Below are 17663 nucleotides of genomic sequence, written 5' to 3'. Positions count from 1 at the left end.
GCCGTGCGGGCCCGGAGGTGGCGGTGGCCCGGGACCTGGGCTCTGCTCCGGGGGTCAGGCAAGGGTTACAGGGGACTGGGCTGTGCCCCTGCGAGCCGGGCAGGCTCTTGCCGTAGGGCACAGGTAGTGCCACAGCATCGATCTGGGGCTTTAGGGGGCCAGGCAAGGCTACAGGGCAAGGCTTTGCTGCACTGGGCTCCATGGGTCTCTCGTGGGCTTTGCAGGGCTGTGCTATAGCGGCCTAAGGGAGCTCTGCCAGAGGGGTCTGAGCTGTGAGTGAGGCGGGACTCCTGGTCTGTGGGGAGCGCCGGACTCAGCTAGCAAAATGGGGACTCTACTGGGGACTCTACAGGGAGCTATGCCACTCTGAGCCCCAGGAAGGGCCGGCGGGTCTCTGGAAGCACCCAGGTCTGGGCAGCAAAGGCTGGCTGGGTGCAGGAGCAGTGTGTGAGGAGTTTTCTCTCTTGTTTCTCAGATGCTTGCTCAGGCGCATGGCGAGCCCCGAAACTCTGACACTTTTCGGAGGCTGTCCTATGGCTGCGTCAGGAAGGGGAGTGGGGAAGCAAAGGGTGCCATTGCGGTGCGGGGATTTACTGGCAGGGCAGGGAGACAAGCAAAACGACAGACTCTTCAGCCTTTGCTTCCCTCGTTCGTGACATCCTTTAGAACCTGCTGTTTGGGTTGTGGCCAGGAGGTGTCCCCTCCGGACTCCTGGAGCTTTGCCGCAGGGCGGCTCCTCCCATCCTTTGCTAGAGTCGGGAACTTTAGCATAGAGATAGAGCTGTTTGAGTGCTTTCTCCTCCCTCCCTTCCTCCCTCCCAGACTGCTAATGTCCCCCTTGCAACTCCCTAAGCTGTCTGCAGGAAAGGCAAAGAAGAAAAAAGGCGTATTCTGGGGCATTGAGGTGACCAAAACACTCACGTGGCACGGATGGGAGGTTGGAAAAGAGATCATCAAACCCCTGATCTTGAAAAATGTTAATGAGAAAACCCAGAAGCTGAGCTACAGGTGCGTGGGAAGTTTCCTTCTCCTTTGTACTCCTCACGCTCTCACTGAATCTTCATCCCTCCTGCTGCACCTCCCAAGTAACACCTTTTCAGGTGTCAGTTTCAGCTGGAGACAGCACATGCACACTCATGTATCATGACATAAACCTGCTAATTCAGAAGCACAGTCCTTCTTTCTGGCAGGAGTATTTTAAATTAAACATTGTTTTGTTTTGTTTTTTGGAATTCTGTTTTGCTGATACTTCTGTCTGTGAGGCGTTTCCAGTCTGGTGAGATTTTAATTGTGGATGTATGCCAGCCAGTCACTAGTGTGTCCTAAAACCATTGTTCCTGGGAGTCCCACTGGATGTTGAGCCACTCCAGCACTCCCTGTGACCCTCCCTGCTCTGAAACTTAAATGTTTCTGCTCAATGTGTTTTGCTCATGCTGCACGGTCTAAGAATGTAAAATATTATTCGAGGAAGGGATAGGTACTTACAGCTGGGAATGGGTTTTCAGGACACCTGGGTTCTGCCCCTGTTTCTGTTGATTTGCTACCAAGGTACAGATGTGTGAAGTGCTTCTCGTTGTGAGGTCTGGAGGGTTTGATGTTTTTCATTCTCTTTTATGGTGTCTAACTTAACAACAGCTATATGCCCTCAGAAAAAGTATCTTGTTCTGATTTCATTCTTTAGGTGTCCTTCCACGAGATTCTTCTTTACTGTTTTTCCACAGCCAATCATTCTGAGACCTGGTATGTCCTTAACTCTGCCCATCGTTTTCCGGCCCATTGAAAAGGTAAAGTGGCAACCCCAAAACTGCTCTCAGTGCTCAGGCTGGCCTCCAGAGGGGCAGTGTGCCTCTGCTTCTCTTGTCCTTTTGAATTTGTTTTCACTTGAATGAACTGGTCCTTAGGGAATGTTTTAGCAGGGAAAGGCTGGGCAGTGGGATCTTCCTGCTCTCCCCACATTGTCAGTACCTGAGGGAGCCCTAATCCCTGACTGCTCTGCAGAGTTTGCCAGTAGTTATGAAAGAGATCCTCACTAAAATTGTTCCCGGATTTTCATGTGCTGCTTCTGGCCATGAAATCAGTAAGATAAAGCACTTGAACTGTCTAAATCTGGTTTCATTCAAGGGAACCTCAGCTGGGTGGTTTGAGTTTGAGTGCAGAACCTTGGTTTGAGGGATTCACTCTCTGCTTTACAGGAGACCCCAAAGCCTCTACATTGAAGGGCTACTGATTTTCTATAAGGCATATGTCAAGGGCCTCCCTTCTTTTGGGTGGGTTTCTTTAAGCTTTATTTTTAACAGCAGTGATTCTTGACTCTTATTACCCACCCCTTTTTTCTTGATTTTTCTTGATGCTGGGAAGGGACTCTTCATTAGGGACTTTAGTGGTAGGACAAGGGGTAATGGCTTTAACTTAAACAGGGGAACTTTAGGTTAGATATAAGATATCCTCACTTCACAGTGAGGATGGTGAGGCACTGGAATAGGTTGCCCAAGGAAGTTGTGAATGCTCCAACCCTGGAGGCATTTAAGGCCAGGCTGGACAGAGCCTTGGGCGACATAGTTTAGTATGTGGTGTTCCTGCTCATGGCCGGGGGGGTTGGAACTAGATGATCTTAAGGTCCTTTCCAACCCTAACTATTCTATGATTCTATGATTTGCAGCTTGTTTCTGGTGTCTTTCTTGGCTCTGAGTGTAGATCTCTGGCTCTTGTCCACAGCTATATGTCTTTGATGTGAATCTGAGTCCTAGCCACAGACTGTGATCATTGATGGATTCCCAGTACCCTGCTCTTTTAGTATCATGATTTTCTGAACCGATCAGTGTTCCCTTTGTGAAATAGCTGTTGACCTCATTCCATTTTCAGTGAATAGTTTGTCTACACCACGTCAATCACTAGAGCAGGACTCTCTTTCTCAGAGAGAGCAGGACTGTGTGTGATGCAGTGCCCAAGCACTTAGTTGTATAATTGGTACTCAGGAGAGGTGACAACTGGGGAGCATGGAAGACAGGTATCTTGCAGTTCCTTCTATCTTGGCTAGTTAGCAGACGTTCTGGGGCTATTTGTACACAGTGCTGTCAACGCTGCATCTTTAAGCTGTGTGTTGTCTGCTTAGGTCTCTAGTTGACAAATCACTTAAAGTGATTTTCTGTGCTCATGAAGCTCCAAGAAATATTGTGCATGTTTCAGTTTAGCTGAATTGGGATCTTGAAAACAGTGGAAGAAATCTTTCTGCATCGAAACAACTCAGGTGAAACACATGCAGACTTCAGCTGCTCTCTCTGAGGGTGTTTGTGTGTTCCCTGTCAGAGTGAGGAGTATGCCTGAGCACCTGCCTCACTGCCTGCCTTTTTTGAGCTCTTCAGATGCTCTCTTTCCTGCACAGAGTCCTCCCCTGCTGCCTCTGTTGTTGATGTTTTCTCCCTCAACACTTTCAGAGATGAAGGTGATGGGTGTGCATGGTTGGAGCTGCAGTACCTGCAAGATGGAGTCCATTTAACTGCTGTCTCCCCTTGCTTTTCTGTGCAGAGGGAGTACGAAGACAGTATCTGCTTTAAGAAGGATGGGGGTGAGTTCTCCGTCACCCTGCGTGCTACGCTCCCGTGCTCCTGTCTGTCCTTCCCAGCTGCTGTCCAGTTGCCTACCTGTGCTGTTCACAATGTCACGGAGATAACATTCCCTGTGCGCAACATTGGGTGAGTGAGATGTGGCTGAGCAGAGCCTCCTTCTGTTTTGTCAGGTATTTTGCCATCTTTTTGGACTCTCCTATGAAGGCAACTCCTTCCAGTTGTTCTTAGGTCTGCTGGCTGCCTTGACAGGCAGCAGATCTCTGCCTTCTCTGAGGCAGAAAAGGCAGCAGAAATGGTAGTGCAGGTTGGATCTCACCATGGGCACATCTTGGCACTTCACATCTGTCTGTTTCCAGCATATGCTGAGAACCTTTCATGCACAAGAACTAGCTGGTGACCAGCATGGTATTCCATTAACTTTCCACATTCAAAGCAGAGGTCTGGGCTTCTACTTAATCAAAGGCAGCAAGCCTAGCATGAGCAGGGAGAGATGAGCTATCAGCTGGAAATATTATAATCTTTCTGACTTGACCAATGTTCCTTCAGCACAGGGATGCTGTAGGGATGGCAGTCGAGTTTCTGGTGCTTGGGCTGAACTTTTTGATTTGGAGGCAGGCAATACAGAATTTGGAGAGTCTTCCCAGTGTCTGCTCTTAGGTTCATGGAGCTTCCCAAAGTAGTAGCAGCATTCTGTCACTTGGAGTCATCATTTAGAAGCAAAGATATTCCCAGGTACCAAGGACTGTCTTATTTTAGTGAGGGAAGGACAGTAATTCAGGCAGTATTGTAGAAAGGAGTGTGGTGAAATAGTGCCCAGGCAAGAAGGAGGTGTACTTCCAACTTTTTTCATCAAGAGCAGAGTAATCTTTACTAGCTGGGAAAGGTGCTCCCCAAAGAAGTCAGCTGATGCAGTGGAGGGTGGAAAGGCTGAGGGCACAGGTACCTTCAGCAGAGCCAAGGTATCAGCCAGAAACCAGTTCAGGTGACTCATTCTTCCCTTAGAGAAATCATTTGTTCTGTTTGAGAGGTTCAGGGTGGTGGAGGATATGGATGGTAAGTAACACACAGCTTGGAATCAATAAAATGTGAAAACCTGATGGTATATCATGTTCTTCACACAAATCAAAAAGCAAAGTGAGTTCTCAAGAGCTGAATGAGGTATTAAGAAAACAGTTTGGTCCTCTCTTCTCACCTGGGCATATAACAGAGGAACAAATGTTCATTTGGAATTAAGTAGAAGGAAAAGCAAATACTTCATTCTGGAGCTGATTTTTTTTTTTTTTTTACTGTGACATGATGAAGCTGGGAAATTTTATGGCCATTAATAGAGTCCTTATCTGTAATAGCTAAGATTCATTAAAGTGTGAACTGAGCATTTGCAGAAGCTAGAGACAAATTTCTTCCCAGCAACACGTTTGGCCAGGTGCTTTGGGGATTCTGCCATTCAACACTGGCTGCTTCACATCCTAACTGAGTAACTCATTGGGAAGGCCATCCTACGTGCGATTGCTCAGGCAGCTATGGATACGTTTGTCTACTTAAGGTGTATCTCCATTTCCTAGTGATCTCATCACTGTTTTTGACTGGGAGACACCAAGCCCTTTCTACATGATTCCTGACTACAGCATACTGAACCCAGGTGCTGAGTGCATGGTCAAAGTGGTCTTCCAACCCAAGGTAGCTGCAGTGTATGATGTGACAGCAACATGCTGGTTTGGAAGTGAAGAGAAACGAAAGAGGACTATCCAGCTAAAAGCCCTGTGTGAGTCTTTATTGCATTTAACACTCAAAGTCTGTATCATCCTGAACTATGGAATAGCATTCCACAAGGATAAATGGAGGTTCTGTGCTCTGAGATTGTGTCATAGTTGGCTCAGCCTACTGTGAGCAAATGAAAACTATGGTTTAAAAGTGGCCTGTGAAATTCTTTAATGTACTTTTGCCAATTTGAAAATGTGATCTGAAAAGACCCTGGGTCTGATATGCACTGTGGCATGCTTTGGCCAAACCAGCATTTCTGGAGCCTGCTTAAGTTGACAGAGGGGCAAAAGTGAGACGAGTTCACTGGCACAACGCAGAAACCTCCAGAAATTCCTGGTCTGTGCACTCTGTCTCTCCTATCTGTCCTTGATAGAGAGAGAGATGAAGGAAAACTGAAGCTTTCTGGATGCAAGATACATTCTAGAGTAAGCAATGGTTTCATTAGCAAGTCCTTCCCTGAAATGCCTTGTATGGCCACTGACAAAAGATATAACTCCGAGTTTAGTAAATTAAGGCTGGAAGGGAGATAGTTTGGTTCAAAACAGGGCCAACTTCAAAGTTGGATCTAACTTCAGAGTTACTCAATATTGTTCAGAGGCTTGTCCAGGTGAGCATTGAATATCGAGGGATGGAAATTCCACCTCTCTTTCTTAACCCAGTATATTATTCCCTTTAACAGCCAAATACCCCTACCTGCAGGTGAGTGTGGTAGGAGAAGAGAATGAAGGTGTACAGCCTGGGAAGTTTCAGGATGTGTTGTGCTTTGGATCAGTGCCAGTGGGGACAACTGTGGAGAAGTGTGTAGAAATCTTCAACATGTCTGTGGTATGTGGAGAGGGTGACTTCTGAGAAGTTGGCATGCTGGCACGCTTCCCTGGGATATGTGGGTTTGAGTATCTCCCTTAATGCTGTGAAAATAACCCAAATGGGAATGTGAGTAAAACAGAGTTGATGAGCCTTCCCCTACCAACCAGGCCATTCAACCTTGCCTTCCAGCTGCAAAGCTAGCAACACATCCATCTGCAGCATGGTAAGACAGTTCCTTGTCTTCTTCCCACTGCACTTGGTCCAGATCAGGCAGCCACTGTTGTCCTTCACACCCTGCCGCTCTCCTACTCACCCTGGACAAGCCCATCAGTCCTGTGTGGAAGTTGTGGCAGTCTCAAATTGGCATGCATGTCTCTCAGGCTGCTGATGACTCTTTTGCTGTCCTCAGTGGACTACAACCCTGTGAACTGTTCTGAAAGTCAAGCGGGCTGCATTTGAGCACTTGGTTCCCTGTGACAGCTCAGCCCCTTAAAAAATGGATGTACTCAGAGACTGCCAACAAGCTGAGCAGTGCTGAGTCTTCCACAGGCTCTGCAACTCAGGGTGGCAAAGACCTGGTAATTTGTTGTACTGTTTTTATTCACACTGCAGTGGTGCTCAGCATCCCTAGGCAAAGACCAGGATCCTTTTTTAAGAGATTTGAGGAAGGCATCAGAGTGCCAGTCCTTTCTTTTGTGAAAAGGTCCCCAGACAAGGTGGAGCTGTAGATGGAAGTACCTAAGTTATCTGCCTGCCGGTCCCACATTCACAGCAGTCACTTAGGCTACTTTGGCCACTGAACTCACTTTGAGCCATCCTCCACCTTACCAGGAGGGGCACTCCAACCCCAGAGATCACCAGGATATTTTGCTGCACTGACTTCTGAGCACATTGTGGGAACTTGCTGCCAGCAGTGCTCCCAGTGCTCCAGCAGGACAGGGTGGTAGAGGTTTGCACAGCCTTTCTGTGCTGGGCTGCAGTAGCCTTGATGATGTTCGGCTCTGCTGATAACTGCAGTTCTTCACTAATAAGTGTCCTGCATTCAGAGCCATCCTGGCTCCTGCTGGCTCCTTCATTAACCTATTTATTTTCTACTTGCAGGTTGATGCACCATGTAGGATAGAAAGATCAGAAGATCCTTTGCTTCAAGATCATGTTTTCTCCTGTGATGTATCCCATGGCATTGTCCCTGCCAAAGGGAAGCTGGTCTTGTGCATACGATTTCAGCCTCAGATAGTAGGAGAGCACAGTACTGACTATTTCACTATCATATCTGCTGGGTACCTCCTGCAGACTGTCCTGAAGGTGGCTGGCTCATGTAAAGGTACCAGAGTGAAACCCTTCCCTGTTCTCCCTGATGTCTTCTTAGCACTGCAGGGGAAGGGCTAGTGCTTGAGGAAGGATTAGGGACTGTTGCAGCCCTCAGTCTCTGACTTACCTTCTGCTGGGCTCTAGGCTGTCCCGGGTGCACCATTTGGGGTTTATACTTGCTTGAGACAGATGTGAGATTGTTAAAAGTGAATGTCCAGCTGTTTGCTGGACATTAGGACTGGTGGGTTTGCTGATTAGGTGATTCTGGTTTGGGAAGATCAGTTAAGCGCAGCAGTGGCTTGTGGTACATTGATAGAAACAGCTATGTCAGGTTCAGGATCTGTCTTGCATTTTGTTGTGCTAGGTCCTTCAGTGTCCCTGCATCAAGGTTCATTGGACTTCGACTGGATCAATCTTGGAGAAAGTTTGATGCGGACGCTGGAAATCAGCAACACCTCAGATGTCCCAGCCTATTACCAATTTGATATTGGTGTCACAGGGAGCATCTTCTCCTTGGATCGCCCCTGTGGAGTCTTGGAGGGCACAACAACACTAGTGTTGAAGGTGACCTTTCGACCCACTCACCCCATCAGCTATCACCGCAGAGTGGTGTGCCTTGTCCACCATCAGGTATGAGAGGTGGCTTCATCGCTGTGATAACTGAGGGGGATCTTCCAATACAGCCCACTGGGGCTGACCTCTCTCAGTAGCCCCCAGAAATCTCTTCCAACTGCATTTCCATTGATACCGATCATAGAATCATCTAAAGTGGAAAGGACCTTTAAGATCAAGTCCAACCATTAATCTAGCACTACCAAGTCCACCATGAAGGCATGTCCCTAAGCACCACATCTACACATCTTCTAAATATCTTCAGAGATGGTGACTCCATCACTTCCCTGTGCAGCTTTTTCCAATGCTTGACAACCCTTTCAGTGAAGAAGTTTTTCCTGATATTGAGTCTAAATCTCCCCCAGTGCAACTTGAGACCATTTCCTCTTTTCTATCGCTTTTTACTTGGGAGAAAAGACCAGCTCCTGCCTCACTACCACCTCCTTTCAGGTAGTTGTAGAAAGCAATAAGAGCTCCCCTGAGCCTTCTCTTCTCTAGGCTAAACAACCCCAGTTCCCCAGCCGTTCCACATAAGACTTGTTCTCTAGACCCTTCACCAGTTTTGTTGTCCTTCTTTGGACACACTCCAGCACCTCAATGTCTTTCTTGTACTAAGGGGCTCAAACCTGAACACAATTTTCGGGGTCCAGCCTCACCAGTGTGAAGTACAGTGGGAGAACACTTATCTAGTCCTGCTGGCCACACTATTTCTGTTACAAGCCAGGATGTTATTTGCCTTCTTAGCCACCTGGGCACACTCCTGGCTCATGTTCAGCTGGTTGTTGAACAACACCCTGAGGTCCTTTTCCAGCCATTCTTCCCCAAGCCTGTATGATTATATGTGGTGGTTGTGACCCAAGTGCAGGACCCAAGCTCTTGTTGAGCAGAATCCCCATGGTGCAGGTTCCTATCAGTAGGTAGGGGGCTGATGTGGACAGGCAGTCAGTAATGCTTATGGGTAGAGTGAGGTGCATTCTCAGTGGCTCCTGTCTGTTTAGGTCTCTGAGTTAAATTTAGCTGCACTGTGTGCACTTGGCATCTTCAACTTTCACTCCAGTTTCAAGAACGTTCTTGGGCCACATAAAATAAGCTTTTCACAGGCATGGGAAGTGAGATACTGGGACGTTGTAACTTTCAAACCCATCGCAGAAGGGCTGATTATTTCTTTCTGCTGTTTTCCCAGGAACCCTTGTATGTGGACTTTTTTGGTACCTGCCATTCAGACACAACTACACCAGCAATCCTTCAGGCAAGACACCTCTCCTGGTACCGAACCAACATGGTGAGGGGACTGACCTTCTACCCTCCTGATATCATGAGTGCGATGCTGAAGGATGGGCAGTTGCAGATGGATGAAAAGGGAGCCCTCATGCTGCTCCCTGAGGTATGATCTGTCCTCCCTGGAATCTAAGTTTCTTACGTGCTCTTCTCTGCAGCTGTTGGGCTTCTGTTGCATTGGCCAAGCAGATCTAGAAGGACTTGCAGGTGTCAGAATGATTTCTTTAGTTAATGTTCCTAGCACACACCAACACGATCTTTACCAAGCTCAGGCACTAAGCCACTTTCTGGCTTTAACTCAGTCATGGGGTATCCTTTTCCTTTGTGTAGTTTCAGCTTGAGGACTGGCTTGCAACCAGGAGCCTCCTTGAAGACTTTGACCTGTTCTGGGAACTGTTACTGAAGTGCATGCCCTCCTGTTGTGAGGGCAATCAGGACTGTAGTGCCTGTTGACTCCCACAGGCACACTTCCCCTGCTCACGCTCAGATGTTTCCATCCTGTAGATCTCTCAGGACAAGCCTCCAAAGGAATACTTTGAAATCGACTCTATGACTGAATATTTCTATGATGGTGAAAGCAGCGACATGGCCTTGTTTCCCCCTCATGTTAGTGTCAGCCCCAGGGAGTATGATTTTGGTTGCTGCCTGCCGCTTCACAAGGTAAAACCGCTTCCTCTCTGTGTGACCAACAACACCAAAGGAAGTATCACTGTTGCCTGGACTCTAAGCCATGGCAGTGCCTTCCGAGTGAGCCCTGAAATGTGCGACATCCCGCCTTTGAAGTCTTCAGCCTTTTGTGTCATTTTCAATCCCACTCAGCTCAACACTCTCTATGCCGCAGAGCTGGAAGGTTTTGCCTTCTACAAGGTTAGTAGGAATTACTAAGACCGGTTGCCAGAGAGTGCCTAGCAAGCAATTGTTTGCAGGCTAAAGGTTTTTGGGGGAGTTAGAATTCAAATGGAACCTTTTATTTTGAATTTGGAAAACTGGCATCTTTGTTAACTCCTTTGGCCAATGCTTTGATACACTGGTAGGTTAAAATTTCTCCTTCACCTGTGTCCTGGCAAAGATAAATCAGTGAAGCTGCCACAGCTCATCTGTATGGACAGTCACATTTGATCTTACTCCCAATGAATGTGAAGTAATGTACACCTCACTGAAGGAGGAATTACTGCACTATTAGTATGGATGGAAGCCTGCACAAAAATGGCTGTTGTGGTCTGGGTGATGAATATTAACTTGTTTTTTGTGTCTGGCCCTCCACAAGTAAAGCTGTTGAAGGCACTGTATAAGACTGCAGCCTCTCCTCCCACATGATGTGGGATTCATGTCACACAAGGCTGTAATTGCAGGAGTTTTAGCAGCCAGAAACATCCTGGTACGTGAAAGAGATCTTCATTACTTTATTGAATACTCTTCTTGCATTTTTTTCCCTTCTAAGCCAGTGGAGTTTATCTGGGAGTAACCTTTGCCTCAGGGGTTTCTTAGGCTCAGGTGATGGACAGCTGATTATTTTCAGTGCCTCACTGTTGAGTGCTAACTTTAGCATCTGCAAGTATCTCAAACTGTATTAGAGTATCTGTAGACCTTCCTTCCCCAAGGCAACTTTTACAGTATTGCCGAATAGCTTGGATCAGTCCTTCTGCCTGAAAGTAATTCAGTGGTCTTTTTGGTCTAAAATATAGCTTCTCTGGGAAAGCAGCAGTCATGTTCCTCATCCAGCGCTGGGCAGCCCTGCTTCCCTGAAAAAGTAAATTTCTCAGCCCCAGAGATGTCATTGAAACAAACTGCTGGTTGTGATGGTGAATGCACTTGAAGGCATCCTGTCACACTCCCTTCCTACATGCACTCTGTTCTGTTCCTTGCATGCCTGCAGGTGCTGAGACACTACAACAACATCGAGGAGGATGCCACCATCTGTCCATCCTGGTGCCTGACTGTCAAGCTGAGAGCACACACGTTTGAAGAAGGACGGGAGCACTTCATCCCACAGTACATCCTGGATGTCCCCAAGGTGTGTATGAGTGACATTTGGATCTTTGCAGAGACGCTCAGTGTTTACCTTTGAAGTCTTCACCATCCTGAGATGTGCCTTAGGTGGTTTCTGCTGGTGTGAAGACTCCTGCTTTAGTACAGAAGTAGGATGCTCCTTCTGCATTAACTTCCCAGCCTCAAGTGTGTCAGGATTCACTGAGAATCTCATTAGCTCTGAGTGGAAAGCGGTTGGGATCTCCTTCCTTTCTGTTTAAATGGATATAGGCACTGACAAGGATGCTTAGTCCCCTCCCAGGAGCCTCAAACACTCTGCATGCACGTACGCAAATTGAGGGCAGCACACAGAATTCACACTTACGGAAAAGAAGTGGTTGCAAGGTAGAGTGGAAGCTTCCCTGCCTCTTTCTGATGTTTTTATAGCACAAGGAAGTATTGCTCCTATGAGGTAATGCAAGATCTGACTCTCTAGGCAGTAAAAATGATCTTGAGAACCTCTTAGAAAATCTCCTCAGGTAGTCCAGGACATGCAGCCTGTATCTGGTATGCATGAGCTGGAGCAAATTCCAGTCTTCTGGAATTCTTAATTCAGGAGGTCACCATCCATGCAGCTCACTTATTGGATGAACAGAAAGCACTGTATAACGGAAAGTAGCTTCACTGGTCCCATGAGCCTATGAAAGTTGAGGGCCAGTGTGGGAAGGGAAAAGACTGTGATTTGCATACCCTTGGGTCGTCTCCTTTCTTTCTTTGAAGAGAAGTTGTTACAAAGTTTTCCATAGACTCAGGATAATGCTTGTTGGAACCTAGAATTCAACACAGTGAAAGCTTTTCCTTTAAGTTGTTTTCTAAATCCAGTGTAAAAACCCCTTCTTTCTTGTTTCCACCAGACTTTTCCTCCTGTGGCTCCTAACAGACATACCTACTGCAGCATGCTGCTCTTGAACACTGGTACCTCTCTGATAACTTTCAGTGTGAACCAAGCTGCCTGTCCCTCTCTTTTGGTCAAGCCCTGCTCAGGACACATCATTCCAGGAGGCCACCAGATTTTCTTTCTCTCCACCCACCCAGTTAACACAGTTTCACAGAGGCATGTCCTACCTTTGCAGCTGAACTCTCACCCTGGATACACCAAGGTAGGGAGAGGGAAGTAGAAGATAGTGAGCAAAGTTTTGTTCCCTTGTAATCTCCCCTTTTCACAGTGACACCTGTTATATTTCCTAACGGTTAGTTTAGATTTTTCCCTTTGGAAATAGGAATGAAAGAATACTTTCAAAATTTAGGGCAGGGTCAACACTGCAGATGGAAGGTGCTTGTGGTGCCAGACATCCTGTACCCCGTTCCCTTGGTTTCCACCTCCTAGAACATACTATACTGTGCTCAAGGCCCTCCTTGATAGCACAACCTAAAACTCTTCCTCTCGTCCCTCAGACCCAGTTTTGTTTTTGCTTCTCTGTTGGCAGGAGCAGCATCTTTGCAAGGCATCTCTGGAGGCTAATGTCTGTTACTTTTTTCCTTAATTCCACAGGAAATTGCTCTCCAGAGTTGTGGTGAGTCCCTTAATTTGCTCTTAGAAGGTGAAGGAAATCTATACTTCAAACCTGTCTATATAGGGACCTCTTTTACACGAATGTATACCATAAAAAACTGCACAAGGCTACCCATGGTTTTCACATGGAAGATCCATCAGTCTGACATCAAGATCCTGTCTGTTAGTCCCTCTGCAGGGATCCTCCAGCCCTATGAAGCCATGGTAAGTTCAAGTTCTGCCAAGTATTTTGTTCTCTACAGGACAGGTGCAGAACGTTTAGGGCAGAAATGTGAAGGCCACCAATCATTTGGTGATTAATGCTAAAATTGGGGAATACCAGCCTATCTTAGTGTGGATTGCTAGCCAGTATCTGCAGTTGTGCTGGTTGCTATGATGTGGATTTGCCCAAACATGACAACACTGTCCTTGATTACAAACAAAATGGGTCTTAGACAGGCACTAGATAATGATACCCTGGAGGGGACTGGGCATTAACACAGCAGCAACTTTGTCATGCACCAGATGTCAATAGCCAGAAGACAAATGAGAGCACATGAGGGTTTATGATTTTTTTTCTACTGTTCTCCCATCCGTAAATTCAGGTTCTAAACTTATACTTGTATTCCCTGAGCGCTTATTGAGAGTAATGAGGACTAGCATATCTCCAAAGCCTGGCTTTCAATATCTGAATGTGCATTCCCAATATGAACCTTTGACACAGGCAGTGATGGTGGAAGATTGAAGTGAGAGTGTCTCCAGAGTTGCCTGTAAAGGACTAGTTATCTGTAACAGAGGAAGGGGCTGTGCATTGAATGCAACTGTTGTGGTGTTGGCTCTGATCTGGAGCTCCTGTGAGCACTTTCATTCCCTCTTGTGGTTTCAGGCTCAGGCATGGACTTTTACTCCTGACAAGGAGACCAAGTATCTGCTGCGAGCCAAGGTGTTTGTGAGGAGAAAAAACACAGACCCTGTGCGTCCTGAAACTGTTTGTTATGCCTTACGGATTGTTGGAGAGGGGGCACTGGGCACCATCAGGGTAAGGAATTGGACCCAGTGGGTAGTATGAAGAAGTACTAGGGTAGGATGGGGGCCTTGGGCTTCCCCTTTCTGCACAGGCTGTACTGGAGGCAAGTAATAAGGATTTACAGCAAAACTCCCAGTTGTTTCTTTCAGTGGAGATGAAAGAACTGATTCTGGCAGCCTAATGGCAACAGCATGATGTAAATGTCCTGCCAGTTCAAATGTGACCTGCCCAAATCCTCTGTTCCAGACCAAATCAAGCAAGCTATTTGGCTCTTGGGATTTGGAGCTCTCTCCTCTCATTCTGTCTGCTCTCCTTCTCCATTTGTTCTGCTGTCAGTCTGATTTTTAAGTGTAGTGGACCTAACTGTTCAAGTGGTGTAGCCAGCACACATCCACCTGGCTTTCCTCTTATTATCTGCAGATCTTCATTTCCAGGCATGTTTCTTAAGGAACCAGAGCTAAATAAAATAATACTTAGTAAGTCATTGCCTCACATCAATCACATTGGACAGATAGGTGGTAATGTCTTAAATATACTGAGTCACTATAAATTGCATGTGAGTGGATGACTACCCAGAAGAGAGGGGGACTCTTAATGCAGTCATGGAGGGACCAGCAGGTGTACCTTAGCCCTTGTCCCAAGTACAGCTGGCTAGCTAGTGTCCTCACAGCCCTGAATATACTGCATCCTGTCCAGCAAGCAGTCTAAGTAACAGTAGGAGAAAGAATTTGGAGGAGGGGTTGAGCACCTGTAGCCCTCTTCTGACATCTCCCAGGGGATGCCAGGTCCTACACAAAGCAGGGAGCCCTTTGCACTGCATTGTGTGTGTCAAAGGATCAGCATGTGGTGAGATGAGTGGTGGCGACACTCAGCTGCAAGTTCAGCATGTAACACTGACTACTGCATGGTGGGTTTGTATTCAGGCAGAAAAGGAGCACCTGGACCTTGGAAATGTTCTGGTTGGTGACCTGAAAAGCTGCACCATTGTGTTGCTAAATGATGGGATCTGTTCTTTGAAGTACATCCTCAGTGTGGAACAACTGATCACTGAGCCTTCTGACCCTGAGGAGGTCTGCCGTGATCCACTAGGTACTGTAAGGGAATTAGCATGGGATGAGGCCTTGGCTTTCCCCTTTCTTCTGCAAAATCAATCTAGCATAAACTCAGAAGTTGGGCTGCTTGCTGGCTAGCTTGCATTGATTCTCTGAAGTGCCTTAAAGGGTCTGCTCCTTTGCTGAGGGATTTACTACAGATGACTCTTCTATCTTGCTGGAAAAAGCATAACCCAGAACACAACAACTGAAGTGAGACCAACTTGGGCCTTGAAATAAGATGTGCTTTTCCAGCAGAGAGAGAATTTAAAGGAGTTTGCAGAAGAAATGGTGGAGTGCAACCCTTAGCTGTCTTTCTAGAGGACCTCCTTTGGGGAAGTTCCCTGTTCATTGCTGGCCAAAGACAGGCTGGGTAGTCCCAATGAGCTGCCTCCAGTTGTAGTCTGGGAATACCAGCTTCAACATCTGAAGCTGTTCCTAATGATTAGGCATGGGGACGGCAGTGGCTTAAGCACAGGAAGGATTAGGGATTTTTGTGCTGAACATGTATGAGCCAAGAGCTCATACAATCTCTTTTCTCCTACAGCTCTAGAGCTGGAACACTCCAGAGGGACTATCCCTGCAAGGTCAAGAGCTTTTGTCCGAGTAACAGTCAGGCTAGCCCATCAGCTGCATTACACCTGGTCAATCAAATATGCTCTTTGCACCCCTACAGGTGAGAGATGGGTGTTTTGGGAAAATCATTCCCTTCCAACCAAGTATACTGGGCCATAACAGGCTGAGCCGCACAGTTCCCACCCCATTGTATGAGTTCTGCCTGAAGAAATCTGGTGACAAGCAATTCACCAGAGCCAGATCCTATGTGCTACCTCCCTTTAGATGCACCTTTTAGATTATGTTAGATATGATTGAACCATAAGACACAGCCAAGGGAAGGTCCAAATTTCCTTCTGCTCTGGTCACAAGATTCACTGCTCCTCTGTGTGATCATGGCCTTTTACGATATGTCCTGAGACACGTTCTGAGAGGTTCATGCAAACAGTCTCATGCAGCTGGGGTCCTTTTGGCAGATCTGGATTGGTCCAAGTATGAGAAGGAAGGAAGTTTAACTAGAAAAGGCATGGAGAGGGATAACAAGGATATGTAACAATGTGTAACATGTAACAGGGATATTCAGAGGTGGGGAGCAATGTTTCTACAAGAAGACACTAGTTAGACAAGGAGTTAAGGAGTTACCAGCTTGGAAAGTGGAGCATGGCAATGCCTCGTGAATGGTATGGAGAAGACAAGATGTAAACAAATATTTATGATTTTTCAGCTTGAAAACAAAGGGCACTTCATAAAATGACTAGGCTGTAGGCTTAAATGGAAAAAGGGGGGATCACATAGTGCATAGCCAACCTGTGTAAGTACATTGTTAAGAAGGATCACATTCATTGTCTTGGTGATCTCTAAATGCAGAGGTCAAGGTACAACTGGAAGTCAGTGGTTTAGAGGTTTTCAGAAGCTGCCAAAGTCCTGTTCTTTTTTTGGTCTGGGGAGGGCCTCTCTGTTTTGCTGTCCCAGGCAGCTGCCCCTTAATGATCCATGACTACTTTTTGGTGTTTCTTTCTCTCCCCAGCTACAGGTCTTAGAAGCACAGAAGAGGAGCAGCAGCCCCTCTGCTCCATCGTAGCAACAGGTGTCTACCCAACTTTCTGCATCACAGTTGCAGGGAGTGGCAGTGGTATCAGCAAGTTGCACCTCTGGAGGCTCTTTTCCTTGGACATGCTGAATAAATACTTGAAGCAAGACCCAACTCCCAGTGAGCTCATCTACAGAGTTCCCACTAGGCACAGGTAAGATGAGGAAATAGCTCAGAGGATCTTTCAGTCCCTACTAGCAGCCAGACAGAGATGCTGTGGCCATCGGCTTGTATTGCAGCTCGCTGCTGTTTGGCACTCTTGTTTTTCCATCCTAGCTGCTTCAGGCAGTTGTTCACCTCCACTTCTCTGCTTACATTGCCTAGAAAGGAGCCACAGAAACAAATAATAATTTAATTGCAATGGACCTTGCCGTGGTCTAAGCCCAGCCCGTAACTCAGAACCATGCAGCCACTTGCTCACTCCCCCCACTTGCTCCCAGAGGGAGGGAGAGGAGAATCGAAGGAATGTAACTCGCACGGGCTGAGATAACAGCAGTCCAGTAACTAACATATACTACAAAAACCACTACTGCTACCACCAATAATAACAACTCCCCCCGATTAGTATACTCGGCATGACGTACTGTGGTATGGAATACCCCTTTGGCCAGGAGATGTCCTGTCTCTGCTTCCTCCTGGCTTCCCCTCCTCCCTGGCAGAGCATGAGACTGAGAAAGTCCTTGGTCGGAGTAAGTATTACTTAGCAACAACTAAAACCATCAGTGTTATCAGCGTTGTTCCCAGGCTGAAACTCAAAAAATAGCACTGTACCAGCTACAAAGAAGAAGGAAAAAATGACTGCTGTAGCTGAACCCAGGACAGTATCCACTCCTTATTCCATACCATTCACCTCATGCTCAGATCCCACATTTTTCAATATACCATCACTTTTGTCTCATATATACATATATATATACACACACACATATACCCACACCCACACACAAAGAGAGAGCTGTCATTCCTTAGTCCATGGACTAATCCCTATAAAGCTGATGAATCCATCCAGTCCATGATGTCAGGCTCCATCTCTTGTAACGGGCTC

At 46.8% G+C, this 17663-nt stretch overlaps 1 protein-coding gene across 1 annotated transcript; it reads left to right on the top strand.

Annotated features, from left to right (window-relative positions):
- Nucleotides 1–475: 475 nt before the first annotated feature.
- Nucleotides 476–16772, top strand: LOC104409100 (coiled-coil domain-containing protein 108-like; the record flags this gene model as incomplete). The annotated part of the gene is made up of 17 exons (XM_010018889.1): nucleotides 476–580; nucleotides 854–1008; nucleotides 1682–1784; nucleotides 3526–3692; nucleotides 5129–5328; nucleotides 6007–6152; nucleotides 7236–7458; nucleotides 7810–8075; nucleotides 9241–9441; nucleotides 9840–10202; nucleotides 11212–11349; nucleotides 12218–12463; nucleotides 12856–13080; nucleotides 13742–13894; nucleotides 14806–14971; nucleotides 15521–15649; nucleotides 16556–16772. Coding segments are annotated over exons 1-17 (3203 nt in total), but the record flags the coding sequence as incomplete, so codon positions are not given.
- Between the last annotated feature and the right edge of the window lie 891 nt (nucleotides 16773–17663).

The sequence above is a fragment of the Nestor notabilis genome, unplaced genomic scaffold (assembly GCF_000696875.1).
Source record: "Nestor notabilis isolate BGI_N333 unplaced genomic scaffold, ASM69687v1 scaffold2497, whole genome shotgun sequence".
Lineage (NCBI taxonomy): Eukaryota > Metazoa > Chordata > Aves > Psittaciformes > Psittacidae > Nestor > Nestor notabilis.
This window is presented reverse-complemented; position numbering and strand designations above follow the sequence as displayed.